The sequence below is a fragment of the Symphalangus syndactylus genome, chromosome 3 (assembly GCF_028878055.3).
Source record: "Symphalangus syndactylus isolate Jambi chromosome 3, NHGRI_mSymSyn1-v2.1_pri, whole genome shotgun sequence".
In the NCBI taxonomy this organism is placed as follows: domain Eukaryota; kingdom Metazoa; phylum Chordata; class Mammalia; order Primates; family Hylobatidae; genus Symphalangus; species Symphalangus syndactylus.
This window is the reverse complement of record NC_072425.2, coordinates 66,129,245-66,144,005: the sequence shown is the minus strand read 5'-3', so window position 1 is coordinate 66,144,005 and position 14,761 is coordinate 66,129,245. Positions and strand designations below refer to the sequence as shown.

Below are 14,761 nucleotides of genomic sequence, written 5' to 3'. Positions count from 1 at the left end.
TTGAGAGGAATAAGTAAATAAGTAAGAATGAACCAAACTCTTATTTAGTAAAGCAGGAAGTTAGTAAATAATGTCTAAAATTCGGTCATGTAGTAGTTACATAATATGTTATTTAGAACTAGAGAAGGATTAAAAAGAAGAATGGTTGACATCAACCTCACACACAAAAAAATCCAAGTAGCCCATAAATATGGAAAAGTGTTCAGCCATAGCCATATAGGTAATCAGAGAAAAATGAACTGAAATCAGTATGAGATGCAACTACACTCCTATCAGATTGGCAAAAAATAAAATTTTATAGTGGCAGGTATTGTAGACCTGGAGTGTAATAAGAATCTTCCACCCTGCTTATACCGGAAGTATAAGTGAGCACACCTACTTTGGAAAGCGTTTAGCATTGTCTATCAATTGAAAGTATATAAATACCTTGGGACCCAACAAGTCATCCGAGGTTATATGCACCAGAAAAACAGGTGCAAAAGGGTCCACGTGCATCATTTGTAATAGTCCAACCTGAAAACAACCCAATGTCCATTAAGAATTAAAAATTAGATTGCATTTGTACACTGAGAAAACTATAAAAGTAATAAAATTGAATGAACAAGAGCTACAGGCAACAACAGATGAATTGTAAGAACAATGTTGAAAGAAAGACAGAAGATACAGAAGTCTGCATTCACTGTGATTCCCTTTAAGTTAGAAGTAGGCAAAACTAGAATGTTAGGGATGCATGCATATAAAGGAAATGATCATTAGGAAAATGAGGATGGTGTTTAATTCTGGGAGAAGGAGAGGGGCTTGTGATGAGTAGAAGATATGGGGGATTTCAGAGATGCTAGCTGGTTGTACTTGCAAACTTGGGTATATGGCTACGTGAGTATTCCCTGATAGTGTGTTTTATGCACTTTTCAGTATGTATAGCATATTTTGTGATTAAAAAAACCTGCTTAAAGAAATGGTTGCCTCTGGAAAGCTGGATGTGTGAGTGAGGAGGAGAAGATTAACTTTCATTTTAAGCTCTTCTCTACTAATTCTATTCGTATGTTTATTCATTTTGCGTTGATCATATTCTGTACACCAGGCACTCTTCTCAGTTTTATATGTGTGTTAATTAATTTACTCCTTTCAAGAGTCCTATGATACATGAATTTATCTCCATTTTATAGATGAGGAAATTAAGACCTAGAGTTACTGAACTTGCCCAAGGTTATATAGCTGATGGGTAGGGCCAGAACTTTGCCTCAGAGAATCTGAATTTCCAAAAAATAACCTAAAAGAGAAATTTAAGTACTAATTAGAAAGCAAAGAAATGCACATTTAAGGAAGACAGTGCACATTTAAGGAAGACAGTAACCTTTTATCTATTAGAGAAAAACACACATTCTGTCTTTAACACACACATAAATCTTATATTGGCAGGGATTTTCTTTATTCAGCAATTATTTATTGGTTGTCTGCTTTGTGGTACACATAAATGCTGGGGATAAAGACTTAATAAAATATACTTCCTTCTCTTGAATATCTTGCACTTTAAGTGGGAAGGTAAGCCAACAGTTAGAGTAGAGGTGATATATCCAAGTGATAGACTGTTTCATTGCCAGTAGCAGTATAAAATCTTAGAAATCTTTTGGAAAGCAATTTGGATGTAAGTATTGCAGAGCCTTAAAAATGTTTATTTGCTTTGACCTAAAATTCCTTTTTTATTTATCGCAAGAAAATTATTCTAAATATGGGAGAACAAAACCTTCATGCTTAAAAGTGGTTATTTTATTTTATAATGTTGAAAAGTTGGAAACAGTCTTGTTAGCCATAAAGGAATGATTACATGAACCAATAAGCTGGCTCAGTGGAATATTTTATTTAGCCCACTAAAAAAGCCAAAGTTGGCCAGGCGTGGTGGCTCACGCCTGTAATCCCAGCGCTTTGGGAGGCCAAGGCAGGCGGATCACGAGTTCAGGAGATCGAGACCATCCTGGCTAACATGGTGAAACCCTGTCTCTACTACAAATAGAAAAAATTAGCCGTGCGTGGTGGCGGACACCTGTAGTCCCAGCTACTCAGGAGGCTGAAGCAGGAGAATGGTGTGAACCTGGGAGGCGGAGCTTGCAGTGAGCCGAGATCAGGCCACTGTACTCCAGCCTAGGCGACAGAGTGAGACTCCGTCTCAAAAAAAAAAGAAAAGTCAGAGTTATGAGTTCTCTGATTCAATGTTAAATGGAAGAATGTCTAACATAAAATTGGATACACAGTCTTCCCTCAGCATACTCGGGTTATTCCATGACCCCATCCTCCAGCATATACCCAAATCCATGCATGCATGCTCAGGCCCCACAGTTGGCCTGTGGAACCAGGGTATATAAAAAGTCAGTCCTCCTTATGAGGTTTTGCATCGGAGAGTAGTTGTTTTTTTTTTTTGTTTGTTTGTTTGTTTGTTTTGAGACGGAGTCTTGCTGTGTCGCCCAGGCTACAATCTCAGCTCACTGCAACCTCTGCCTTCCGGGTTCAAGTGATTCTCCTGCCTCTGCCTCCCGAGTAGCTGGGATTACAGGTGCGCACCACCACACCCAGCTAATTTTTATATTTTTAGTAGAGACAGGGTTTCACCATGTTGGCCTGGATCTCCTGACCTCGTGATCCGCCTGCCTCGGCCTCCCAAAGTGCTGGGATTACAGGCAAGAGCCAGCGTGCTAAGCCAGAATACTGTATTTTTGATCTGCATTTGGTTGAAAAAAATCTGCATATAATGGGCCTGCATACTTCAAGCCCTTGATATTCAAGTGTTGTTGTACAGGATAACATTTGACATTTCTGGGGTTGTGTTCCAGAAAAGAAATAAACTTTTCCATGTATAGAAGGGAAGAAGGGGAGCAGCTGTCAGGGAGGAAAATTACTACAACACTTTATCATTAGTCGTTTTTAAGTAGTGGAATGTTAAGTGATTTTACTTCCTAATTGTTTCATTTCATATTTCCTTATTTTCTTTAAGGAGCGTGAATTACTCTTTAAAGGAGTAATGAGGAGGGAACTTTCCTAAAAATGTAACATTATGTTCTCACTTCCTCCACTAGAGGGAGAAACAATTTCATGTAATTGTGCTTTGATGTGATTTTTAGAACTAGTTAGGAATGGAGGATTTTATTCTTCTTTCTCCAATTGTGATAAGTTTTTTGCTTATTTGCATGTTTGGTTAGAAGTTCTTTGATAACAGTTCTAAATATTAAAACCATTATATAAATAATAAGTAGTGGAATTTTGCAATTTCTTATTCCTTTTTCCCATAAAAACTTGGTTGGCTTTAACTGATAATGAAACATTAAAGAATTTGTAGTTATTAGTGCATTTACTGATTTTTCAAACGTGTTCTGAGTATAAAAATATATGCCCTTGAGAAAATTTTTGAAAATCGTGAAAAACATTGAGGGAAATAAAAACCACCTCTGCATGGTACACACCACCTGGATATTTTGTAATTTGTCCTTTTATCTTAAAAGGGTATCAAAATATTTTATCACATCATTGAATGCTCTTCCACATCAGAGAATCTTACTTAGCTTATGGACCATCTCCCAAGAAAAACGACCATTCATTAACTCTGGTTAAGACCCGTATCATTGTTTTTAGTGGCTCCATAGAGCATTTCATCACAGGGGTGTGCTATTTTTTTTTTTTTTTTTAACCAATCACAGTTTGGAGGCTTTTAGTTGTAAACAGTCCTGTGACGTTGTGTTGGTAGATAAATCTTTGTCCACATGTTTGGTGATTTCCTTAAGGTAAATTCCCAGACATAGAATTGGTAGTATTTACTAAAGATTACTCCAGAAAATGGCACCAATTTCCTTTCCTAATGTAAGTATACAGTAGAGTTCCTTCCCTCAACACTCTGGAGGGAACTGGAGAATCTCCATCATGTCTAATTCCTTTTGTATTTCAATCTTTACCAGAAAGAGCCCTGTCCCTTTCAATTGGTTACTTGACTTTTAATTTGCTGTTACATAATTCAGGTGTGTTAAGTGTATTACTAGGGCTTCCTATTATAAGGGATCCACAAATAAGAATATAATTTCTTTTTCATAGCCTTAATTTTTATTTCTGACTCAATAAATATATGTGTATGCCTTCTATGGTGAGCTGTCACAAATTTATTTTGGAAAGAGTGGAAATAAATCTGTAATGTGCGAATCTGATGTTTTTGGTAATTAATTTCCCTAGCATGGTATGATATTATACAAGCAGTAGGCTATAATCCTGATATCTGAGTTCACTTCTGGCCCTGTCCCCAAACACTCGGTGAGCTCAACAGCTGGAAGAGTTCTGGGGATCATATTGGGAATTAATTATAATATTTACTTTATTACTTAATACTAGGAAAAACTGGAGGAGTGCCTAAAGCAGTTAAAGGAAGAAAGAGTAATAAGGCTTAAGGCTGATAAACGAGTCAGTGAGGTAAATAAAAGTTTTCTTACCTTTTGAGAGTTTTTTGTTTTGGTTTTGGTTTAACTTTAAGTCATACATACACACACTTTGTAAACTTTAAAGTGAGAAAATATAGTGTATTGCAAATTGGTCACAGTATGTTAATGTTTGTATTTACTTATATTTGGTGATCGTGTGATCTGTATTCCAAAAAGCATGTTTTTTAAAAATGTAAAAATTGTAGTTTGTTTTCTTTTCCTCTGCTTTTATATGACTGGAGCTTATTTTCTATTCATGATGCATCAATTCAAGAATGCATTTATTAGGCTTATACGGTATATACAATTGCATAAAAGATGGGGATGAGACTATCTACTGAAGGTGAATTAGGAAAATGAACAAATAAGGTAAAAGATAATGGAAAACTGGTAAGAATGCAGTGAAAGATAAAAATCTATACCATGAGGATTAAATTAGGTGAATGTGCATAAGAGCAGGGCATAAGCTAGAAAGTTCTACATAACTATAAGTTATTATTACAAAGCAAGTTTAAGGAGGAATTTTTGAAAGTATATCCATTGGTTTGAAAGACAGTTAATCATTCAGTAAAGGTTGAGCACCTGATTGTATAAGGCAAAAGGTGCATTGTGAACACAATGGCCTTTCTGAGAAATACTAGAGTTAGACTTATGTGTAGTATTAGATAAACAGATTTAGTGTGCAGGAGAGTACATATTTTCAAGAAGCAAAGGGGGAATATTGGTGATTGTACAGTTAGTAAATTGGGTATGATTTAGGACTTTTAAATTTATATATTAAGTATTTTACTGGCAAAAATTAGTCCTTAACAGCCAAATTGTAAAATGCTTACTCTTTATTTCATTGTCTAATTTAAGAGAAGCCTTAAACAGCTAACTTTTAAATATAGAATGATCCAGGTATGTATTTAACCTGTTAGAAATGTTATCTTTTTGAGGCCGGGCGCAGTGGCTCATGCTTGTAATCCCAGCACTTTGGGACGCTGAGGCGGGCAGATCACGAGGTCAGGAGATCGAGACCACGGTGAAACCCCGTTTCTACTAAAAATACAAAAAAATTAGCCGGGTGTGGTGGCGGGCGCCTGTAGTCCCAGCTACTCGGAGAGGCTGAGGCAAGAGAATGGTGTGAACCCGGGAGGCGGAGCTTGCAGTGAGCCGAGATAGCGCCACTGCACTCCAGCCTGGGTGACAGAGCAAGACTCCGTCTCAAAAAAAAAAAAAAAAAAAAAAGAAATGTGATCTTTTTGAAAGATCATTAATGAAATACTATTTATATTATTTATGTAGGAGGTTTTGTCAGTTATCTTCAGGTTTTGATTATTATGTAATATGGTCTGTCTTTACTGGTGGAGAGTTAGATTAACTGCAAATTAATTACATTTTTAAAATGTTTTATTTTAGTTTCATAAAAACTATTTTGGTGATAATGAGAAAAAATCATGTCACACATTTTCAATCTTCTTTTATAGCTGGAACATGAAAATGCCCAGTTAAGAAATATAAATTTCTCTTTGTCTGAAGCCCTTCATGCACAGTCATTGACAAATATGATCCTGGATGATGAAGGTGTTTTGGGCAGCATTGAGAATTCTTTTCAGAAGTTTCATGCTTTCTTGGATCTCCTTAAAGATGCTGGGTTAGTTACTTTCTCCCTATGACATTCGTCCCTCCATGACTTTAATGGTGTTTTGCTGAGGAACTTGAGCAATTTTTATAGCTTCCTGAAGTCGTATTTACTGTGTAATTATAAGTAATACACTTGATTTTTTAAATGTGGAATTAATTTTAAAAGAAATGCAAAATGACAAACCTGCCTTGGTTGAGGGCCCAATATGAAAGAGTAAACTTATCTGGCTTGGTGGTTTGCACCTGTAATCCCAGCTACTTGGGAGGCTGAGGCAGGAGGATCACTTGAGCCCAGGAATTCAAGGTTAGCCTGAGCAACATAGCAAGAGCCCATCTCTTAAAAAAAAAAAAAAAAAAAAAAGAGTAACTTGTAGATAGAGTAATTGGTAGCTGTAATTCTTGTTAAAGACTAAATTGAAGGTAGTTTTAATTGAAAGTATTCAGGAATGTATAGGAATTTTTCTTTTATTCATTTTTCTTGTTAAATAAGTTTGAATTAAAATTAACTTTGTCTGAGATATTAAAATTGTTATTAATCTGCAGGGTAGATAGAGATGTGGATCAGTGGTCCTCAACCAAGAATGATTTTGCTGAAAGAAGATACTGAAAGAAAGAGTTGGAGATAGATAATTAATAGAGTTATGTTTTGTAGGTGAACGGTTTGGTGAGGAAAGGAACAAACATATTCTTGAGGACTGGAGGAAAGGTGGTATAGATGTGTGGGGATGAAGATGAGAGGCAGTAGGTGTGTGGTAGAAACTGCAGCTTCTACTGAGACAGTATGTAAAATAGGGAATAAGTAAGGAAATGAAGTCAAAAGGTATCTAATACATTGTTGGGGGAAGAGAGTGCTTAAAGGATTGGATGATCTGATATGGTTTGTCTCAGAGGATAAATGTGGGAAGGTCTGAGAAATTGGGAGGGATGGAGGTGTGGTCTGGAGTAGGATAATGGGTTTTAAGATTTTAGAAGTATTTCATGATTGTAGGTTCGGGGAAATGTAAGCTGTTCTTATGTGCTTCTAGTAATCCTTGCCTTTTCCTCCTTTTCTTCTCTTGACCAGGCTTGGGCAGCTTGCCACAATGGCTGGGATAGATCAGTCAGATTTTCGATTACTAGGTCATCCCCAGATGACTTCTACTGTTAGTAATCCACCTAAAGAAGAAAAGAAGGCACTTGAAGATGAAAAACCAGAACCAAAGCAGAATGCCCTAGGGCAAATGCAAAATATCCAGGTAAGTGAATAGAACAGAACTTAGTGATTCTACAAGTGATAAGCAAAAAAGAGAATTACTAAGTCAGAGAGAAAAGAATAATGATCTGTTCACATGCTTGGACCAGAAGCATCTTTGGGGTCCTTTCCAAGACTGAGATTAGTAAGTTTGTGCCCATTTCATTATATTGTATTGTTGTAAATAAAAAATAAGAAAGTTCTTTTGAAAACTTATGATTTAAAGTAGACTATCCTCAGTGAAGAAAGGAAAGATTAGAGAAATGATTTTAAATTTTAAATTTTATAAATGTCTATTCTATTCATATTTCATCTAGGTTTCTATTTGTATGCAGTCAGCTTACAATGAAGGAACACTCATGAAGGTACAAGTACTGATATAGATAATTTTTCAGAATAAGTAATTCATATATAACAAACAGGCAGTATATTATAGGCATCATCTAGTTATGGGAATGGGAGGGGCAAACCTGTCTGCCACAGGAGTCCCCTGCTGCTTTTCCTCTGGCCTTACTTGGAGCCCCCATCTCCCATCTCAGCCAGTCTCAGACTGGTCTTGGCAACTGACGACTTGAAAACTCAGTCTACTTACAAATTGGATACTGCTTACATGTGCATAGAGGATAGGAAAGAAATTAATTTTCTTATAGAGTAAGGTTCTATTTTTTTTAATGAGGGAGAGATAAATTAGTAATAATTACACAAAACACAGAAGTCTGAAAATGTGCTGGACCTACCCCTGGCTATAGCTAAGTTAAGTTGGCAATCACTTGGCAAGATATAATTAGGGGAAAAATGACCTGAAAATCTTCTAAGATCACAGAATAACACTGACGTTTTGAACTCGACTTTTTAATGGATGGCTTTGTTCGTCACTAAATTTTTGTTTTGTTTTTCCTTCTAGTTTCAGAAAATTACAGGTGATGCTAGAATTCCTTTGCCTCTCGACTCCTTTCCTGTCCCACTTTCTACTCCAGAGGCCTTAGGAACTTCCAGCGACAACCTAGAAGTCCCAGCCACTGAGCAGCGGCAGGAGTCTTTTGAAGGATTCATTGCTAGAATGTGTTCTCCTTCACCAGATGCGATTTCTGGAACTGGAAGTCAAAGAAAAGAAGAGGAGTTGTCCAGAAATAGCAGATCTTCTTCAGAGAAAAAGACCAAAACAGGTGAATATACCAAAAAACACTCTGGTAAGCAACACCCTGGAAAGGACCTGCATTTCTGCTCTGACTGTCCTGAAAACCAGAAAAGCAAAGGAACTAGGGAAACTAGTTCTTTGGTTAATGAACCAATTAAAAATAGGTCTTTGAAAAAATACGTTTCTGTCAAGAAATAAAATAGAATAGTGACTGTTTCATCCAAGACAAATAAAAGTAAATCCAGTCCACTAGAACATTCTGAAAGTGATACTCTTGGATCTGATTTTGAATTTCAAGAAAGCATCCATTCTCTATCACGCCTTTCATATGACTAAATCTTTTGAAATTATGTTTTTGCCTTTAAATTTTAATAAATTTTCTTATGTTTTTATTATGGCATATGGTGTCTTAAAATATAGGATTGGAAGCCACTAAAGGAAGATTTCTCTATACTTTTTATTATAATGAAATTTTTGGTCTGTTTTTCCCTTTGATAGTTTACAACATTGATTCAGCAATTGTTTACTGAGGGGCTAGTATGTATAATATCATTCTGGGTGCTATGGCTTTCAGCAGTGAACAAAACAAAGCCTTTAATCTCAAGGAACTAACATTCTGTGGAGGGAGAAAACAGAACAACAAAGCAGAGTACGATGAATAGAAAGGGATGGGAGTGAATAAATGGAATAATTTTACCGTTTGGTTAAATGTGGAAATAAATACATATCACATGGCCAGAAGCCATTGACATATTCTAATATATAACCAGAGCAGCAAACATGTCTAGATGCTTAAGCATGTTCATGGATTATAGCAACCCTGTAAGATAGGTAACTATTAATATTATTATGCCCATTTTATAGATGAGGAGTCTGAGGAGACAGATTATGTGAATTGCCCAAAGTTGCACAGCTGTAAATAGGTGGTAGGGCTGGGATCTGAACCAGAACCCATACTTTAATCAGCTATCTTGTTTCACTGTTAAGAGAGGAACCATTTAAGGAAGATTCTGAGAAAAAAGCCAATGAACACTATAAGTAGAAAAGAGTGGGGCTATCAGAAAGCACACCTGGGTTGAATTTTTTAAAGGCAGAGTTAGTAGGAGTATGGATATAAATCTTTGGAGTAAATACCCCTCCCTGGTAAAATATGCATATATAAGTCCTTTCCTACAACGAGACTATGACTTGAGAGATGAGAAGAGAGAAAAGCTGCGTGTCAGATTTCTTCTGGATGGTCTTGCCTGATTGTTATCAAAAGGGCTACTACAATACTACTGAGTTCATTAATCATGGATTGACTGTTATGGGAGTGAAACAATAAACAAGATGTAATCTTGGCCTTTTAACAGTTTAGTGAAGGGGAGATACACAAGCAGATGTCATAATACCGTATATTACGCTCTATGGTGGGAATGCTGAGGGAGTTTAGTCAGTGTTTGGGGAAGAAGGAGGAGAGCAGTGGGGCCAAGAAAGGCCAACTAAAGAGACCAAAGGTCGTGTTAATTTCTAAGCTAAGTCTTATAGTAATGAGTTACAGGCTGGTGAATAAGGAGGTGAAGGGGAAGGATACTCAGGGCAGAGGGAATAGCATGAGCAGAAGTACAGAGCCGTGAGTGTGAGTATGTGTGTTTGAGGAACCACAAACACAAGTAGTTGAGAGTTACCGAAATGTCATCAGGCATTGGCAGATGTCGCTCAAGGAGGCAGCTAGGGGAACAAGATCGGGTCTTATAATCCACATTGCATGGAGCTGGTTCTTTCTCTTCAGTAAATAATGAGCTAGTAAAGAATGGAAATTATATGCTCAGGCTTGCATTTTAGATCATTAGCTTTAGGCTGATACATTAAAGAAGTATGGAGATCAGTTTTCCACACTCTTCTGAAGAGCATTTGTCTTTGATTTTTAAATGGGACTTATCCTCCCACTTCCTCTCCTACTGAAATAATTTTTAGACAAACATAAAGGAGACCCTTGCATAAACAGAATTAAGCAGGTTTCTTTTCTTTTTTTTTTCTTTGAGATGGAGTCTTGCTCTGTCGCCCAGGCTGGAGTGCAGTGGCACGATCTCAGCTCACTGCAAGCTCCGCCTCAGCCTCCCCAGTAGCTGGGACTACAGGCACCCGCCACCATGCCCCGCTAATTTTGTGTATTTTTGGTAGAGACAGGGTTTCACCGTGTCAGCCAGGATGGTCTTGATCTCCTGACCTCGTGATCCACCTGCCTTGGCCTCCCAAAGTGCTGGGATTACAGGCGTGAGCTACCATGCCCGGCCGCAGGTTTCTTTACAGTAGTACTTCTCAAGGGTGCTAGAGGCTAATGTTCATTCTGAGTCTTCAAGACAGGCATATGGTATGCAACCCTTCTCAAATATACTTGTTTATAGAATCCTTTTTTAATAGGAGTGCCTAACAACTGGTGCCACGAAATGCCAATTTGGTAACTTATGACTTAGCAAGAAGAGAAAGGAATCTAAAATAAGGTATAGATGAAGGGAGGGAATAAGTTTTAATCTTACTTTGGCAATTAAATAAGATTTGGTTATGGGAAGTAAGGAAAAAAGTGGCAGTGGGTGGACTTGTGTTTCTGTGACTAAGATTGGGTGGTGGTATCATTGAGGCTGAGAATGCGGGATAAAGAACTGCTTTGGAAAGAAGAGTTTAGTTTGGAGCAGGTTGAATACATCACCTCCAGATTTCAGGAGGAAATGACTGGTAGATGATTGGATGTGCATGTGAAGACATGGAAGTAAAGAATTTGAAAGTGATCAGTACATATAAGCAGTAGTTAAAATCATAAAGTTGATGAGAACACAGAATTGTGGGGACTGTCAAGGTTTAAGTGATAAGCAAAGAAAGGATTCTGAGAGAGACAAGTGATAAGAGTGTCAAGAAGGAAGAAGCAGAATACAGTGTCACAGGGCAGAAAATAAGTGTCCATGGGATTTTGGCAGTTAGGTCCCAGGTGACCCTAATGAGAGCAATTCACTGAATTGGCTGATGAAAATGCCAGATTGCAGTAAATTGAGGGGCAGGAATGCCCTGAGGGGACAATGAAGACTAGGTATAGGGCTACTCTTTGAAGGAGTTTGGATGATAAGAGGAAATGGAGTTAGCTGAAGAGAAATTTTTTAGAATAAGAAGGACTTCAATGTTTGTAAGGTGAAAGGAAGGAACCAAGTAAAGAAGGAGAGGCTCATTTATGCAGCAGGATCTCAGACAAGCAGGGAGCATGAGATACTTTAACGTTCTTAAGACTAGAAGAGAGATCTGAACAGATGGGGATGTACATATTTGAATTCTTGATGAACTTGAGATGACTCCCATACATGCAGTGCAAAATGGTTAGATAAGTAACTTAGAGAATCTGGGCAAGAAATATGGATTAGAAAATAAAATCAGGGATGGGGTCACATTGTAAAATATGTAAAAGTTATCGTAGAGTTGGGGGACCCTGGGAAGTGTGGACAGAGACAAAAATGGGAAGAGTCAGAAGTTACATGAGTTTATACCTGATAACCCCAGTTTTCTTTAACCATGGATTTTTACAAGACCTACACACAATCACATAATTATAGTTTCAAAATTCTTCCATATTTTACATATATTTTATCAAACACTTAAAACCATAACATTAAGAGTTATAAATGTGGATATTTTGCTGCTTAATATATACAATTTTAGCCCTGCAAATAATTGTTAAACTTTCAATATACCTGAAATAATACCATTTAATTTTGAAATATGGTATTTTCATTTGGTTTAGAGAAAGGTATAAGTGTGTTCCCTTACTGAGAAATTATTATGCATCTTTACTGAGTACTTACCAGCACATATACAATCTGTATGCAAACAGGACTCTTTTCAGAAAACAGTCAGATGCGATACTGTAGCAAAGAGCTTGTCATCCTGTCTTAAATTCACATATAATTACTAGTGGTCAAAAATCATCACTCTTGCTTGCCCATCCAGTTCTATATCCAATAATGAGTTCATCCAATTTCAAATAGGTATTTACAGAATCTCTAATCTCAAGACAGTAACACTTGATTTTCAGAGGATCGGCATGATAGACGATTGGTTTTTTGAAAAATTCTGATTATAAACTACATGCTGGAACATTAACATGGATGACTGAACACATTCTTTTACTCTTCTAGAATCCCATTGAAATGACTGGAGAAATATTAAAATAAAAATAATAGCAGAGTTGGAAAACCAGAAATTTGAACAGTGTGGAATTTCTGGAAGATAAGAAGCAGATGATTTAAGTACCAGTTAATTAAAGGGTGGAACAGCTAAGCCATTCCACTCAACTTTGGAGCATCTGATTCTGGAGTTTGCCACCAGGCTAAGAAAGCAGCTATCTGAAGTGGGAGCTCTGACCCAAGAAATGCTGGGATCGGAGAATAAGGGAATTATCCAAAATGGCTACGAAGAGGAACTGAAGTTAAGCTGCCCACATGATCTCTCTAACTATGATGACCCGCCACTTCCATTTATAATCACCATATAAGTGCCTGTAATCATTTGTGTTCATTAAAAGTGAACCAGAATTCCCACTTGGATGAAAAAACAACACTTCAAACTTTAATCTTAGGCCCTCATTTATAAATATGGACAACCAAGCATCATCAAATTTGAAGAAAACCAGTAACATAAAAGGAGGCATGAAATTAAAATTAACCTGTTCAAGAAGATAGTTACTAGGAGAAACATGAAATTTTTAAATTAATGAGTCAAAATCTTCAGCAATTCCTAAAGATACTGTGTTCATAAAGAACAGGATGCCATGAAAAAAATATTTAAGAGTTTCTGGAAATTAAAAATTTGATTATAAAACTGAAACACTCAGAAGATGGACTATACAGAATGGATTCAGTTGAAGCTTAAATTTATGAAATGGAAGATATTAATTGGTCTTAGACGTTTCATCAGCAACTAAATTACTTAGAAAAAATCTTTCTCAGAGTGACTAAGCAAAATGAACAATGAATCCATTAAAGTGTGGTTTTTGTTTCTTGGGTTTTTTTTTTTGAGTCAAGGTCTCACTTATGTCACCCAGGCTGGGGTGTAGTGATGGGATCACAGCTTATTGTAACCACGAACCGTTGGGCTTAAATGATCTTCCCACCTCAGCCTCCCGAGTAGCTGCAATGTACCACCATGCCTAAGTTTTAAAAAATTATTGTAGAGATGAGTTCTTTCTTTTCTTTTTTTCTTTGTTTCTTTTTTTTGAGACGGAGTCTCACTCTGTTGCCCAGGCTGGAGTGCAGTGGTGCGATCTCAGCTCACTGCAACCATCAAGTGATCCTCCTGCCTCAGTCCCCCAGTAACTGGGATTACAGGCACATACCACCATGCCCGGCTAATTTTTGTGTTTTTAGTAGAGACAGGGTTTCACCATGTTGGCCAGGCTGGTCTCGAACACCTAACCTCAGGTGATTCACCCGCCTCGGCCTCCCAAAGTGCTGGGATTACAGGCATGAGCCACTGCATAGGCCAAGATGGGTTCTTTCTTAGGCTCGTCTTGAACTCCTGGCCTCAAATGATCCTCCCACCCTGGCCTCCCGAAGTGCTGAGACTACAGACCTGAGCCACTGTGCCCAGCCCCATGAAAGATGTTTAGATCAAATAAACTGATAAAGATATGAGACAAACTACTTCAGCTTTGTGACCTGCAAATCCCCTTTTATAATCACCAGAGGTGCCTGTAGTCAGAAAAAGTCTAAATAAATACTAATGACATATGAAAACAAAGTCCAACTAAAGTTCTAGGTTTGAACATGAATGGAGGCATGGCAGGAGACAGAAAGTGGAAGCTTGTCCTAGATATTGTCTTATTCATGGGAAGGATACAGGTAGTGTTTGATTCTAGGTGTTGATTGAAAAAATATATTAAAATATATATAAAGTTAAGGGTATGTTAGGATAGGTTTAGGTGATACTGCATTAACAGCTCCCAAATTTTAATTACTTTCAACAACATAGGTTTATTTGTGCCCATGCAATTTGCCTTTGGCAGATTGGCTAGAGGCTCCTATTCAATATCAACTTCAATCTGGGAGCGAGGCTGGTGGAATGTCACTATTTGGAACATTGCTGTTGCAGTGTCCAAGGAAAGACAGTATGATGCAGCATATATTGTGACTTAAAGCTTCTGTCTAGATGTGACATATGTCACTTCTGTTCACATTTCTTTGGCCAAAGAAAGTCACATGGTTATGCCTGAATTCAACAGACCAGGGAAGTGCAGAATTGCCATTTGCCATGAGAAGAGAGGGAAGCAAATGTATGTCAACAACTTTAATTGCT

General features: G+C 37.3%; 1 protein-coding gene across 18 annotated transcripts in view; it reads left to right on the top strand.

Annotated features, from left to right (window-relative positions):
• The window catches only part of CEP78 (centrosomal protein 78), a 36,907-nt gene extending 23,441 nt beyond the window's left edge, over positions 1 to 13,466 (top strand). For 4 of the 18 annotated variants that reach the window (XM_063636962.1, XM_055272186.2, XM_055272185.2 and 1 more), the window contains 5 exons: positions 4,366 to 4,443; positions 5,921 to 6,087; positions 7,141 to 7,312; positions 7,626 to 7,673; positions 8,213 to 8,846. In XM_063636962.1, coding sequence (XP_063493032.1) covers positions 4,366 to 4,443; positions 5,921 to 6,087; positions 7,141 to 7,312; positions 7,626 to 7,673; positions 8,213 to 8,644 — 897 coding nt within the window. In that variant the 3' untranslated portion in view covers positions 8,645 to 8,846. Of the gene's footprint in view, positions 1 to 4,365; positions 4,444 to 5,920; positions 6,088 to 7,140; positions 7,313 to 7,625; positions 7,674 to 8,212; positions 8,847 to 12,606 lie in introns of those variants that run through there. The other 14 variants (XM_055272193.2, XM_063636968.1, XM_055272192.2 and 11 more) reach the window with 5 other exon arrangements.
• Positions 13,467 to 14,761: the final 1,295 nt, after the last annotated feature.